Below are 14969 nucleotides of genomic sequence, written 5' to 3' on the forward strand. Positions count from 1 at the left end.
TCAGGTAATAATGCAAATACTAGTGAGTTTGGAATAATAATTGTAACTCCCATGCTGCCACATTTCTGCAAAATTGAGTCCATTATCCCAAAAGAGATCTATAAATGCTCTCTCTTTGTAAGGTCATTGCTAAGTGCTCTCAGAAACAAAATACCTTCAGCTAACAGACTACATAGAGAAAACCCACCACAACAAACTTACGTTTCTTAAGATATTTCTGATCAAAAACTACAACCTATTTGTGAAGGGCTATGGAGCTCAGATACATGATTTAAAAGTGCATACAACTTATCTTTCCTGAAAAGTAAGAATCCATGGAGTTGAAACTTCATTGTTAGTCTCCTCTTGGTCTAACATTACACAGCTACCGGACCATGAAGTTTAGATTATTTATTCCCAAAATGAGTGGGTACAAGAAAAGCATCTGCCTTCCATATGGAATTTCTTCATTCTTAATCATCCAACTATCTAAAAGCTAGGATGAACTATGTTTTAATTACTGTTTCCCTTTGCTTAAGAATGTCACACTGACTCCTCATCCTTCAGCAGACAGATGAGAATGTCCTGTTATCAAATCTAATGCATTCACAGGTTACTTTTAAAACATTTTGTCTATTTTTTACCTTAAATATTAAAGTACTTTAAAATCCAGTTTTGAAACACCACAAAGCTTGACAAAAGCAGGTATCTCCTACATTCTGTGTATCTCCAAAGAAGACAGTGCATTCTTTTAAAGCTCAAAAATTTTCTCCAGTTCTTTTACAATGTTTCTAAAAAGGGCATTGATGACCTTACTGCAAGCTCTGGAATCCAGCTGGTTGATTTGTCTAGCTGACTAGTTCCAGTTGTTAATTTAGGGGAAAGAAAGACAAAAAGCCAGTTCATGTAGGCAGAACTGTGATCCTGGTGCTTGTCCAACTACTTTTTGTGGGTTTTTTTTGTTGGAAGCGACCCTTGAAAATCCCTCTTACATCTGAATTTTAAAAATACATCTGTTAAAAAAGAAATTACAGAAATGTTTCACATTGGGGTGGAAAAGGGAAAGGAACACTTTTAGTCTAACTCAGTTCTGTGTCTGTGCTTTTTCAGCTGTGGAATAAATGGAAATAAGAGATTTCCTCAAGGAAACAAAAGCTATAAATCTAAGGCTAATGATCAGAGTCCTCTGTTATTTTCCTGTTACGTCTCTGGAGTCTTCCCAGGAGTAGACAAATCACTCATTGTTGTAATCTGAATTCTATTTTCAAAGCAATTTAACTACTATCACATCTAATTTTTACAAGTCTGCATTCACAGTTCAATAAGTGTTTGTATGCATTTTGTATTTAAATGTGACTAAGCTATCACACAGAAACCCATAAAGACCTCTTACCATCTCTTGTAGAGTTTGTTCTGGTGACGATCAAGTTGAACTAGAAAAGAAAACAGTAGCTTTTTAATTCGTAATATATGTATTAAGATTGCCACAGGCACTGAATATAGTTTGTTATATTTGAGCACTATGGCCTACAACTATTAAACATACCTTCTCTGTTGTGGCTAGTTGAAGTCTCTCATTTATATATTTTGATTAACATCAGTAAAAATCCCATTTCTTAAAATTACCCATTACAGTAAGGAAGGTAAAAGGGAGCCTTCCACACAATGCAGCCTAAAATGCTGTGACTGATCACTTTTCCCATTATCTTTTTCTTTTCTATTTTTCTCCCACACTTCATGCTTCTACAACCTTTATTTTCCAAATTAATACCAAACAAAAATTATACACTTGAAGGAAACACACCGTTCTCCCTTTTTCGCGGTGTCTGCGCAGGGGCTTGTATAAAAGAAGCAATTGCCATTAAATGTTTCAATCCATCTTGACCACACTCAAGCAATAGATTTCTGCTTAAGCCTGTGGTGCACTTAAAAACTTCATACACTCCCTTATTTCACTTTTTTCTTTTTCAGCCTCTGATCCTGCCTCCCATAAAGAAAACACAAGTCAATTCAGGTTGCAGCCACATTTTTTAAATGGGAGGAAAAGGCTAAAAGGAGAGGGGCAACCAGAGGAAGGGGGAAAAAAAAAGAAGGAAAAAGGGAGGAAAGAGGGAGAACATAACATCTACAATCACCAGGCGGGATTTTTAATTACCAACATTTTCACTGTGATTTACCAGTAGGAATCACTGAGAAATATTCTGTATCCCCTCCCTATTTGGCAATTATTTTATTACATTAAGACATTAGCTGTTTCATCCACATATTTCTCCTGATACTCTCACCCCAACTTGAACTTTGGTAGGTGAGTGCCAGTGAAAGGTAAAAGAAACTCAGTATATTAAAGTACCTATTGCTACGGCTAAGAAATGGTCAAATACTCTTCCCAGAAACACTGGAATACAGCCAAGACAGCACTTAAAACTGCTGTAGATTTATAAAAGCATAAAAGTATGATTTTTCAAAATGCATATGAATGCAGTACATACACCAGTTGCATTCTGCCTCATACGTAACAATACTGATTAAAGAGCAGCTTTTTGCCTCACACAGTCACACTGTGTGAAAGGACAATGGGATGGGCTTTATCCAAACAAAATGCAAATCATGTGGCGACCACAAAGGCAAATTTCTGTCCTTTCCAAAGCCCACATTAAGCTCAAACTCACAAATCCTACCTACCAACCTACCTACAAGAAGCTCTACATACACGAGCAGTGCCATTGCAATTGATGGGACAACTCATGCCAGCAAAGGCTGAAGATCCAGGCACTCTGATTCAGGCAACCAAAGCAGGTGAATTCACTTTATTCTCTCCTGCCTGCTTGGAGGAAGAAGGAAACCTAGCACTGAGGTCACTGCAAAACACTTTGATTACCTATAACACTTGAAATCCACACATGCATAAAAGATCCCTGTGCCATCTCTGTGCATTTCAAACATCTCCTTCTAACAACAATCCTCTTCAAAACTTTTATCTCCACTCTCTCATGACGTACACATATACTTTTTGTCTTTATCTCATACTTAGAAACCTAAGCCCATGTAGCCGATTCTTTCATTTTCCACTTCAGAAAAAGTACGTGCTTAACTTTCATGTTCACTCTAATTCCTACATGACAAAAAATTCTTTGAACTAGCTTCAGCATAAACAGAAATCAGGTTCGAGCTTATTGTAAATACACTTTTTAAAGCAGTAAGTGGTGAAGTCTGATACTCTATTATTAATACACAACATGTACATATGCTTTCTGAAAGGGAAGGAGGGGAAAAACCCTGGTAAAAGTATCCAGCTTTATTAGTTTACCAAATAAGAAAAACCTGTTTTGCCAAATACAGAAACTTTAATTATTTTCCTAAATAATTTATGAAACATTAGACTACAAATATAAAGCAGAGAAAAACAATGCTGCAAGCCTGGACACTAAATTAAAAAATGAGTTTGCTTTATTTTCAGCTGAATTACTCTTCCAAAACAAACTATATAAAAAAACAAATGTGATAGTCTACTTCTATAACTTACACTTTTAAAAATAAAATATTGAAGCAATTGAACATATGAAATTCACCAGCAACTGTAAAATTTAAAATGAGGAGATTTGTTTGCCTATGCCGCTCGTTAATGACGGAAAATTTTTATTACTATTATTTACTTCCTTTTCACATTTGTAAAGTATTTCTCCATTGATAATTAACTAGGGATGTACTCCCTTTCATCAAAACACGCCTGTCCCCTTGCCAGCTTGAGGCAAGTGAGCATCAGTGAAAATAAACAAATCTGATCAAAGCAATGACAGCATTTAATTTCTTTGGAGTCAACAGAAATTGAGACCATGTCTGTCATACCGTGAGACACAACTACGACACACTGGGGTTTTATTAATTAATTATTAATTAATGGCTATAGCTTACCCTTCAGAGATCACCATACATCTAATGGCCAGTCTTCGCGAGCGAAGATTTGGGAAAGGTCATTAACCCTTCGCGCCTGCGCAGTGGATTTTTTAGGTGAGACCCAGCGTGCGCTGAACTGAGCCCACCCTTTAATCCTGAGTTTCATCTGCCAGGGCGGAGCAAGCTTGGACAGTGGCAGTGAGGGTCTCAGGACGTAGGTTTGTTTAGAGTGACCTTCTCTTAGATGGATGGTCTTACAGGGCTGACGAGCTCCATCTGCCCGGAGGAGCTGGGAATCGAACCCGGGTCGCAGCGGTGAGAGTCCTGCACCCTAACCACTAGACCACCATATAACTTAGTAAATAAGTCACACTCTGGGACCACTCCGGGACTAGCAGTGTGCTGGATCCAGCGCTGCCACACGGTGGCCACGCTGGAGGTGACAGTGACAACTCACAGCTCAGTGTGAGATCAGCGAGGGTTCAACTATTCACAACACTGATCAACAAAAGATTAATTAATTAACCTGTTGCATGGTGTTATGTCATTAAATTCAGCAGGTTCCAAAAAACACGTTTACAGAAAGCTTTCCTGAAACCACCAACTATGTTTGAATCAGAAATGCCCCAAACAACAGACAGCTGACCACCCCCTTAGCCCACTGCTGCTTTTGTCCCTGTTGTGAGACGTGTCTTCAGTCAGGCCAGAGCTGTCCCTAACTCAGCATCCAGCTTCTGGTAATGGTTAGGTTAGTTAAGAGATGCACAGTAAAACGTGACACTAGAATATGCATACAGGAATTACTTTTCCAGGTACATTTCTCCTGATTTCAGCAAGTGTGTGCATCCTCTCATAAACATTTATTTAATTTTATACTTCTGATGTTTATTCTTGGTGTAGAATTACCAACAGAAGAGGGAAATGTCTGAAAAGCAGTTTGACATCCTGTGTTTCAGATTAATACTGTGCATTGCTAGTCTGTGACGTTAACTTTAATACTGAAGTGCCCTAGTTACAGCCATGGAGAAATATAAGCCTGTGATTGCTGAGACAGTTGGCAGCAAAAGTTATATCCCTTAAAAAAGAAGGGGCAGAAATTCTCAACACTATACACTGCATTCTTGTTTGGAAATGGCAGTAAATACAAGACTTGTCCAGCACTTACAGCAGAGTTACAGCTGCTTCTCATCCCAACAGGAGTGCTGTGAAGACCCACCTATCACTATGATGTTCACACCAGTCTCCTTACAACAACAGCAATTGCTGTGGATGGAAGGGATACAAATCACACATAAGGCAAAGTAATGTTTTCAAGCTTTAGCTTATTTATTATAGCTCTTTTGGCCAGAGCAGAGGCTAAGACAGTGTAATCATCTGTGGCTACCCAAAAGAGGGTCTTCTCTGAGTTCCAGGACACAAACCAAAAAGCTATTTGGGCCAAAAGTCTGAGGTTAAAAGCAAAGTGCTAAAAGCTGTACGACTATCAGTAGCCCCAGTAAACTTATGTTTCGTGTATGGCCGGTCAGTTTAGCTATAAACAAGGAGAAGAATGAAACTTCACCACTACTGCTTTTGAAAGCATAGTTCATTTCCTGGTGGCACACGTGTCGTGACCAGACTCTGGCCAGTGACTCTAAGGCTCACAGAAGCGATGGGCAGCTCTCGCCTCTGCAAATAGGACTAACAATTATACCCGAGAAGTGGCGAGAACATAGGCCTTGTGCCCGGCTGCCCCGGCCCCAGCGCACAGAGCACGGCTCTCGCCCGAGCTTCCTCACCGCCGCCTCGGGACCGGGGCCGACATGCTGCAGAGAAAAGGAACGGAAAAGCCCCGCGCCCGTACAGGTGCCACAACCACCGCCTGGTGCCACAACCACCGCCTGGTGCCACAACCACCGCATGGTGCTACCACCACCGCATGGTGCCACAGCCGCCGCCGCTCCGCCCCGCCAGGCGCCCGGGCTCCCACACCTCCCCACGGAGCCCTTGGCTCTCTCGCTCCCGCCGCCACCCTCCGCCATCCCCGCACCCACCCGGGCAGCCTGAAGCTCTGGCGGGCGAATGGAACCGAGCAGGGCCGCCTCCAGCGTTCCCTCCCTCTCTCCGTTCCGGCGGGGCCGAGCGCAGCTTCCCCCGCCGCTTCCGCCCGGCCGCTCCCCGGTCCCGCGGCGCCATCTCGTGGTGCGCGAGGAGGCGCCGCCGGGACTCGCAGTCGCCTCTGAGGGGAGAGACGTGCCCCGTGGGGCCGCCTGCCCCTCACGGAGGTGGCGGTGTGAGCTCACAGAATCATACGATCGCAGAATAAATTAGGTTGGGAAAAACCTCTCTCGAGATCATCGAGTCCAACCTATGACCGAACACCGTCATGTCAGCTAGACCAAGTGCCACGTCCAGTCCTTCCTTAAACACCTGCAGGGATGGTGATTTCAATGCCTCCCTGGGCAGTGAATTCCATCAGTCTTTTTGTGAAGAAATTCTTCCTAATGTCCAACCTGAATCTCCCCTGGCACAGTTTAAGACCGTGGCCTCTTGTCCTGTCATAGTTGCCTGGGAGAAGAGGCCAACCCTCACCTGGCTACACCCTCCTTTCAAGCAGTTGTAGAGAGCAATAAGGTCATCCCTGAGCCTCCTTTTCTCCACGCTAAACAACCCCAAACCCCTCAGCTGCTTTTCATAGTATCTGTGCTCCAGACCCTTCACCAGCTTCGTTGCCCTCCTCTGGACAAGCTGTGAGCTCCTGCTCCACCCCCCCCAATCCCTCATTACTGCCTCTAGTCCCAGAGCATGTACAGTGCTCCACAAGCTGAAGTGTTACTCAAAACCTGGATGTGCTGTGGTGGTGGTGGCATGGCACTGTTGTACTTCACCCTTTGGTTATTATTTGTTTCCCTAATTAATTTCTAAATTTTCTGTTCAGGTTCTGTACTGTGCTAGTATTTTAGTGTGAACAACCCCTTGGGGACCTGTCATGGCCAGTGGAACAGCGATTGTGTTTTTCCCTGTGTAGCATTTCATATTATCTATGTTAAATTTGTCTGCTATTAACATAGAATCATAGGATCATAGAATCATACACTGGTTTGAATTGAAAGGGACCTTAAAGATCATCTAGTTCCAAGCCCCCTGCCATGGGCAGGGACACCTTTCACTAGACCATGTTGCTCAGAGCCCCATCCAACCTGGCCTTGAACACTTCTAGGGATGGGGCATCCACAACTTCTCTGAGCAACCTGTTCCAGTGCCTCACCGCACTCACAGTAAAGAATTTTTCTCTATTATCTAATCTAAACCTACCCCATCAGTTTGAAGCCATTCTCCTTTGTTGTGTCACTACATGCTCTTGTAAATAATCTTGCCCCATCTTTCCTATAAGTTCCCTTTAGATACTGGAAGCTGCAATTAGGTCACCCCCAAGCCCGCTCTTTTCCAGGCTGAACAAACTCAGTTCTCTCATAGGTACCATAATGTTATTGTGTGTTTCTTCATGGTCAATAAACCCCTCAGCTCTACTGTACTGAATAGCACAATACTCTCACCAGACCATGCCACCCCATCATTTGTGCTCTTCTGTAGACAACTCATGGATGGGCTGTAAAACATGAGCATGGCCTGTGGTTAGACTCAATGAAGTGATTCTTATGTTACATATATATTAAAATGAAGGCATGAATTATTGCTGAACTGCTGTACTTTGTGTGGGAGAAAGGCATCAAGGCACACTGCACAAAGACTTGGAACACGTGTTGGTTTTATTAACCTTATCAGTCACAAGCAAAGATTTCAAGTAATGCTATGTAGATTTTGCAAATGGAATCATGCTGTTCTTATTCTGTAATATTTAAGTTTGAAAGGCTATTATTTTAGGATAGTCTTACTTATAAAATGCACATTCTCTTCAATCACTGCTTCCTACTTATTCCCTGCTACCTGCCTTACTTATGTATATTTGTGATTGCGCAGTTATTGTCTGGAACGACAAAAAAAAGTTATCTATCTTACAAGATATAAATGAATATTACATTAAATAAACCTCTGATTATATACATTTTTTGAACAGTTAGATTAGAACTTCCTGCCTGCTGAAGACTGATTTCTTTCTCTGTGTTTCACCTGATCACTTTCACTTGATCACTTCTGAATCTTTCGCTCCACAAAATATCTGCTGCTCCAAGGGCTGTGTTTTCCTTGGAAATCCACGTAGATAATTAATGAGTTTAAAGTCTACCTTATCAGAGAAGAAGGAGCAACCTGGCATAAAAATTTGCTTTTAAAGACGACATCCTTATGCAGGCCCACACACAACCCAACAGTAGAGAAGGTCTCACATTAATTTTTGATTAGTAAATACTTTTCTTCTACACCCATGACACATGAAAAATGTAATCTGGGTCTGGAATGGAGTGAATACCCCTGCAATTTATTTCTCAAAGCTAATGCTGGTGAGGGAAGTGTAGCTCCTGTTTATTCCAACATGAGATCTTCTTTTGCAGGTTGAGTGCCAGATGCATGACAGGGGAGCTTTGGTTTGACTGATCAGTTTTATCAATGGTGTCCCATAACGCAGCATGTCCCTTTGGAACTACTTTCTCCCATGACTGTGTTCTCTACAGCTTTCAATGTTGCTCCAATAGGCTGAAAATAAGGACATTATTTGCTTGCAAATGTTTCCTGGCAAGAGAGTGAAATGTTAGACTAGACCAGCTATTAGAGTAAGGAAATTTCTTTATGAGAAGCAGCATATGAAGTTGTCAAGTCTGGACATCTTAGAAAGCATTTGTCAGCCACTCTGGTTCACTAATTAGCCAATTAATTCAATTAACTTATTCTTTAAGAAGCAATGAGTTTAATGACTGGAGTTTTGTAAAAAAATGTAGAAAATTTAAATTTGCAATGCACTTTACTGCTTATATGAGCCGAAAACAGCATTCTGGGCATCAGATCCGAAGGGGTGGAAGCTTCCAGAACAGGGGTGCAATGATAGGAAGTTGGAAAGTAGGCAGTAACCTATTTTTCTTGTACTGTTGTTCAGAAAGTATGCATCTGCTACACACAAATGTACTTTTGCTAAACTTTAAAGTTATGAGAATTTGTATGTAGACCATTACTTTGTGAAGATTGTGTTATTGAAATGGTTCTCTACTGAGTTAAATATAATCCAAAATATAATCCAAGAAAAGTCACCTTTAGAACTGTGGTCTAATTATTGACTGGCCAAAGTGTTGCAGTTATTGACTCTGCTTGTCCTTTATTAAGACAAAATCATATTATGCATTATTTGTAGCAGATTTCCAACCATGGTGCAAATTGCATGTTTGGATTAAAACAGATCCTATTTCAGTCTAGCTCTTGTATAATTTGAATCTACAATTCATAAAATTTACAGGAGAAGATTGATATCCCTTTCGGGGCAGGGAGTGTGGGAGGGAGGGAGTGTGTGCATGTGTTTGTGTGTGTGAAACTACGTGTGAGACTTCTCTTAATCACCTCTAGCTTTCTGAGGGACAGGCTACCAGAGGCAGAGTTGGGGGACAGGTAGAAATATCTTAAAGACGATTTTACTGCCAAAAAAAATAAGAAGTGGAGCTGGAGTTCTACACCAAATGACATTACTCTTATTCAAAGTTAGATGTAGATAGATAGCATGTCTCTTCTGTAGCACCTGTGGCCTCATTGAACATGAATACAAGTTAATGAATTAAAAATCAGCAGCATCTCTGAAAACTTTCATCACCAGGTAAGGGGGTAGCATTTCTTTTGCTGTCTTTATGTGCTTACTTACAGTCTGACAGTGATCTCTACACCTGAGCTAGTCACTCTTCAGATACCATTATAGCCACGGGCAAAGCACAGTAGTGCTTTTTGGGTGCTGTTCATCTGATAGATGTTGGTTATCTACTTTGGGTAGAAATGAATCACACCCCAGAAGTGCTTTTTTCTTCCACTGATTTTCGAGGAAGCCTGAGGCAATTCTCACAAGGTGCTTTTATTGCAGTTCTGTATGTTTAGCCAGATAAATCCCATCGCGAAAAACAGTAAAAGTGCAAGAAGTTGCTGAGGGAAAATAGATTATAAGAGATAAAAGCCCACGGACGTCAATAGATGGCAGCATTGTAAGTGGTAATGCAGAACCTTCCGCCTAAAACAGCAGTGCAGAGGGAGTCTAAACTGGTTGCTCTGAAGGAGTAAAAGAGCTGCCAAATAGCTCTGACTCGTGTACCTCTGGCTTGCTAAAATATACTGTCTCCTCTCACCTTTCAGATGGCACAAATTCTCCCTTTCTCTTGAAAGCAAACAAAAGGATCTTGAACCATGCAGATTTCCAGAGTCCGAAAAGCAAAAGAAAACTGAACATTCAGCTAATTCTTAAATTTCCATTCCTGGACACTTGACACTGAAACATGTGGCATAGAAGTTTATGATGATTTAGATTAGAATGTTATGTGGTAATTGCGTGTAGTATACACACACAATAAAACATTATAATGATACATTTTCATCTTGTCTTTGAATTTCATTCTGTTGGTCTTTAGTAATTGGATTTATTTTATGTATCTTTGTTAACATTTAGAGTTTTTAATTAGAAAATACAGATGTTTCTCTTATATAGAAAAAAATTGAATTGTTTCACATTTGTCATCAATTATTTTTAATTGAGAAAACTCATTAGTAACATCAGATGCACTTTAAATGCAGGCAGTCAGTAGGTAACATGTGAAGAGATTATGGTAAGATTGAAGACTGTAAAGACATCAGAATATGTGACCATATGATTCCTTTGCCCAAGGAGAGACTCTGTGCCTTGATCAGATCAGGTAAGGGTTGTGTAGTCAAATGGAAGTAACAACAGCAGTGAGGGATGTGACCATATCTCTTCCTAAATCCTGTGCTTGTTCTGTCTAGGGTGAGTAGCTTCCACCCCATCAGCAGTTCTCCTGGCCTAAATGCTACTGCCTACAAAGTAAGTGTGTGGTTGAGATGAGCTCCTCATATCTGAATGTGGCCCCAAGACAGTGTGTTGAATCAAACTGTATGTGGCTTAAACTGGCCCTCTGCCTGCCTTCATTATTCCCTTTCTCCTTCAGTTTTTGTAACATTACTAACTCTCAAAAGATTCCCAAATACATATGGAATGCGCACATAGACGTACTGAAATACCAACCCCCCTAATTATTAGAATTTAGTCCACAAAACTCATGATATCCAAGTTAATGCCCCAAACTAATATTTAATCCACTCAATTGTATGTTAGTGCTGTAAGAATTTGCAAATTATTTAGGATCAGTAATGACTAAATAACATTCATCATTTTAATAAAGCATTGGTCAGGGGTTTCTTGTTTTTTTTTCCCCCTCTGCTTTGAAAAACAAGGTATATTAGGGATACAACTGGCATCCTAAAAGAATTTATAGGTTTTTATTGGTTTTCTTTGTTCACTATTTATTTCTTCTATTGGTCTTTGAAATATCATGAACTGCCTGAGAGGTATGGGTGTGCAGATTCCAAGAAAATACAGGCATCTATGTGTGGAAAGACTTTGTGGAAATCCTGTGGTTTGGAATCAAGTTTGTTCATCATTGTGTATGTGTTAACTTCTGCATAAACTTAAAAGTCAGGTTTTGATTGACCAGAGGTTAGTTACAGAAGAGCTAAATAACACTTTGAGATCAGTTAAAATCCCTCAGCTACATACCTTGTCAGGGCTTGTAGGTGTTTGGTTTGCTAGCATTGCCCTCCATCTTTCCTCTACTTCTGTCTTTCTTCTATTATTTCTTGTACCTACCTGTTGTGTTCACACCTATTAATGCTGGCTGCTTGTTTGTGAGCCACTTTGAGTTGTTACTGCAGATTGCCTCAGTGATGGTGTTTCCATGATGTTTGGAATTTCCATAATTGTAGATGGCTGTGCTCAGTACAATGGGTGGTAGTAATTCTACACATAGCTGCACCTAGATCCTGAGACTGACAACAGCCTTGCTGACCGATTTCCCTGCTACAGGAGGTCTTTCACGAGGCAAAAGGCTTGCTCCGTGTTATCTATAGTCTCTATTGCTATGAAAGGCTTTAGTCACAGATGCTTTGAACTGAGACTGGAAGTGCACTGAGAAGTAGTGAAGAATATAATTAGGTGTGTACTCACGTTAACCTGTTCCAAATAAGGGGAAGCTGCCTGATGCTGCAAATGCGTTGCTCAGTCTCCACAGGACTGAGAATGACAAGATGCCTGTTATGCCACTACAGAATATTCCGGACACAAGGGCAGTAGATGGCAATGGCTCTTAAGTTAGGTGCAGTCGGATTGCAAAACAGCAAAGTCAGTCTCAGCAGCTTCTTCTATCAGCCAGGGATTGAAATGACCCACTGGCTTTGGGGCCAGCACGGCCCTGAGAGGTACAGCTTAAATGTGAGAGTGACATCTGAACTTCTCGTAAGTCTCCTGCAGCTGAGGAGCTACATGTGACTCTTTAGTATCAGGGTTTCTGAGGTTTTCCAGAGTAGTTCCTTAGGGATCAACATTAGATCTGTGACACCTAAACGTGACAGAGGTATTAACTGACAGGGAGGAGAGGGAAAAAAAAGAGACAGATGTAGTAAAAGACATAGGTTTATGACTTTTAAGTCCTTAATCCACAAGATGGGATCCAAAGCTGAAAGCCATGTCTGTGGTTTTCTGTTCAACTCAGAGAGGCAATTGGGTGCCCCAGAGAGTTACCCGAAAAACCTTTATACCGGTATCTGGATTTATTCTATCAACTTTCCTATCAAGTTTCCAGCTGAAGTGCCTGTCCATCCTGTATAGTCATTGAAGATCTGCATCTCCAGGAGACAAAGTCCTATGTAGCATCTCAGCTAAGCTCTCTGGCTGGCCCCATTGACCTTAGACCAAACATAGATACAAGCTTAGGTACTTCTGCTGTGTATTTAGCGGTAGGTGACAACAAGGTGAAGAAACTGCAGCATGGAGACAACTTTATCTGCAGCTGTTCCCTAAGAAAAAGGACACCATCTCTCTCTTTTAGGTGGCAATGAAAAGTCATGATGAATGTGCCCCTGCTGATTATAGAATAGCTTGCTGTGTACATCACTTCCTTAGAAAATGAAACATCTGGGCTTAATTCCCTTCTAAGCCTCACAGGCTTAATGCTTACCCCCATGAGAACAAACAAACCACTTACCTCTAGCTGACCTTGAAAGCCTGACTCCTGTTTATAGGCCAGCATCAACATTTTGTTTTTCATTCCAGCTTTTGTATGTGTCCACAGATATTATTTGGCAAACCATTCTGCTGGCTTAGGCAGAGATACTGCAGTACTCTAGACACAAATATTTTGGCCAGCTTAGAGGAAGAAACCAATTTAGGAGAACAAATAGCATGTTTATTGCAGTAGGAATGACTAATGAAAAAAATAGGTAGATTATTAGGTATTTTGAGCATCTTTAGTTTGTTTTATTTCATTTTTGTAATCATGAGTTGGACCCAGCTCCTCTGTATAATTACCTTCATTATGTTATTTCAGTTAGAATGCTCTCCTAGGTTGTTGTTTGCATTGAAACATTTGCTGTTGCTCTTTCAGAATAGTTTGTTCTTGTGCAGAAGCACCTGAGGACCCACCACAGTGGGGTCTCCCTAGGAATGAGGCTATAAGAAGGGAAACAACTTCCCTCAAGAAAGCTTGTGTGTGGTCTGAGGGAGGTGAGTTGTGTTAATCTTGCCTTCACTATATTCTCAGCTCTCACTCTGACTATTGGTGATCTATGGGAACCTGATTTCTGCTTCTGGGCAGGAGAGCTGAAATCTGAGTCTTGGAAAAGTCAGAAGTATGTGTTTATACGTTGTGTTGTGAAAACACAGAAAGACCTCTGCTATTGAGAAAGGTTGGATCTACTGTTTATGGGGGTGCCGCTGATTTACTTGGAACAATTGTATAGGAACAACAGGGCAGCTTGGAGATATGAGATTTGTTCTACACCACATCTCCAGCAGCTCTATCTAGTTCTAGAGCCAGTGCTGTTGAGTTCAATTATACGTAGACAACACAACCTCAGGAACCTCCTCACATACGACAGGCCAGAAACTGCAGACAAATGTGTATATCCTTCAGACTTCCTTCACCAAAAATTCCCACACTGGAAAAAAGAGGAGACTCTAGCTGCATGCAAGCCCAAAGGAGTGGCCTGCATGCAACATGTAGATACTGTTGAGTTGTGAGACGCAGATTCCCACAAATCCTGAAGGCTTCACGTAATCTTTCTATTCTCAATCTGAATAAAAGTTGCATGAGAACCTCAGGTATGGCTAACATTGATATAGAACAGTGTTGAAAACTCTCAAAATATTTTGGTGAATCTAAATTACATGTCTTTGTGCAGAAACTGGTTGTTTAACATTGAAAGCAAATGTATTTTTTTTTGAGAATTCATTAATTGCTATTTCTGGGTCTCATTGTCTGGGTTGCATTTGGCTGAGACATTCTGGCCTGAAGTCCCAACTGAATTCTGAGAATCCTGATGGATGAAAAAATGTAAACTTTGAACCAAGCTTTTTAAAGAAGTTGGGTACATGTCACACTGCTGGGCTGGCTTCTGTCGATCCTTTGTACTTTTAAGCTTTCTACCACTTGAGTAATTCTGGTATTGTTTCCTCCATCTCTTTGATAAACTTCATCTTTTTCAGAAACAGGTTTTTAATGTCTAGAAGCCTGAACTAGCCAGGAGCAAAAATGACCCCTTGCTGTCTCTCACACACTGTTGCTCACTCTTTCTCAGAGCTCTGACTGTGTGGAAATGCAAGTCGCAACTCTTCTAGGAAATGGTAATTCTTTGTTACCTTTCACAAGAAATCAGAATCAGAATGTCTCCACATATATGCTTACTCCAGTTTTCTCCATCCTCTGGAACTGTCCTTGGGCTTGGAGTGCCCAAAATACTCCTGAAATAATGGTGCAGATGTATGTGATGGTACATACACTAGGTGACCATGGTAGAGGAAGGATCTTGTTAATGCTTCTAAGATGCCGCAGGTGTGGTTATATGAATGAGAAAGTTTGTGGTGAATAGTTGCTGAATGTGTCCATAACAGGTTTTGTGACACGTGCTGG

General features: G+C 41.1%; 1 protein-coding gene across 2 annotated transcripts in view; it reads right to left on the reverse strand.

The window, feature by feature from the left end:
- Window positions 1-6018, reverse strand: part of GEMIN8 (gem nuclear organelle associated protein 8) — a 29078-nt gene extending 23060 nt beyond the window's left edge. Inside the window, exons 1-3 of one of the 2 annotated variants that reach the window (XM_017812377.1) lie at window positions 5907-5999; window positions 5039-5136; window positions 1373-1412 (exon numbers count right to left, since the gene is read on the reverse strand). In XM_017812377.1, the coding sequence (XP_017667866.1) occupies window positions 1373-1375 (3 nt within the window). In that variant the 5' untranslated portion in view covers window positions 1376-1412; window positions 5039-5136; window positions 5907-5999. Of the gene's footprint in view, window positions 1-1372; window positions 1413-5038; window positions 5137-5906 lie in introns of both variants that reach the window. The other variant, XM_017812376.1, reaches the window with a different exon arrangement.
- Window positions 6019-14969: the final 8951 nt, after the last annotated feature.

Source organism: Lepidothrix coronata, unplaced genomic scaffold (assembly GCF_001604755.1).
Source record: "Lepidothrix coronata isolate B3197 unplaced genomic scaffold, Lepidothrix_coronata-1.0 Scaffold35, whole genome shotgun sequence".
In the NCBI taxonomy this organism is placed as follows: domain Eukaryota; kingdom Metazoa; phylum Chordata; class Aves; order Passeriformes; family Pipridae; genus Lepidothrix; species Lepidothrix coronata.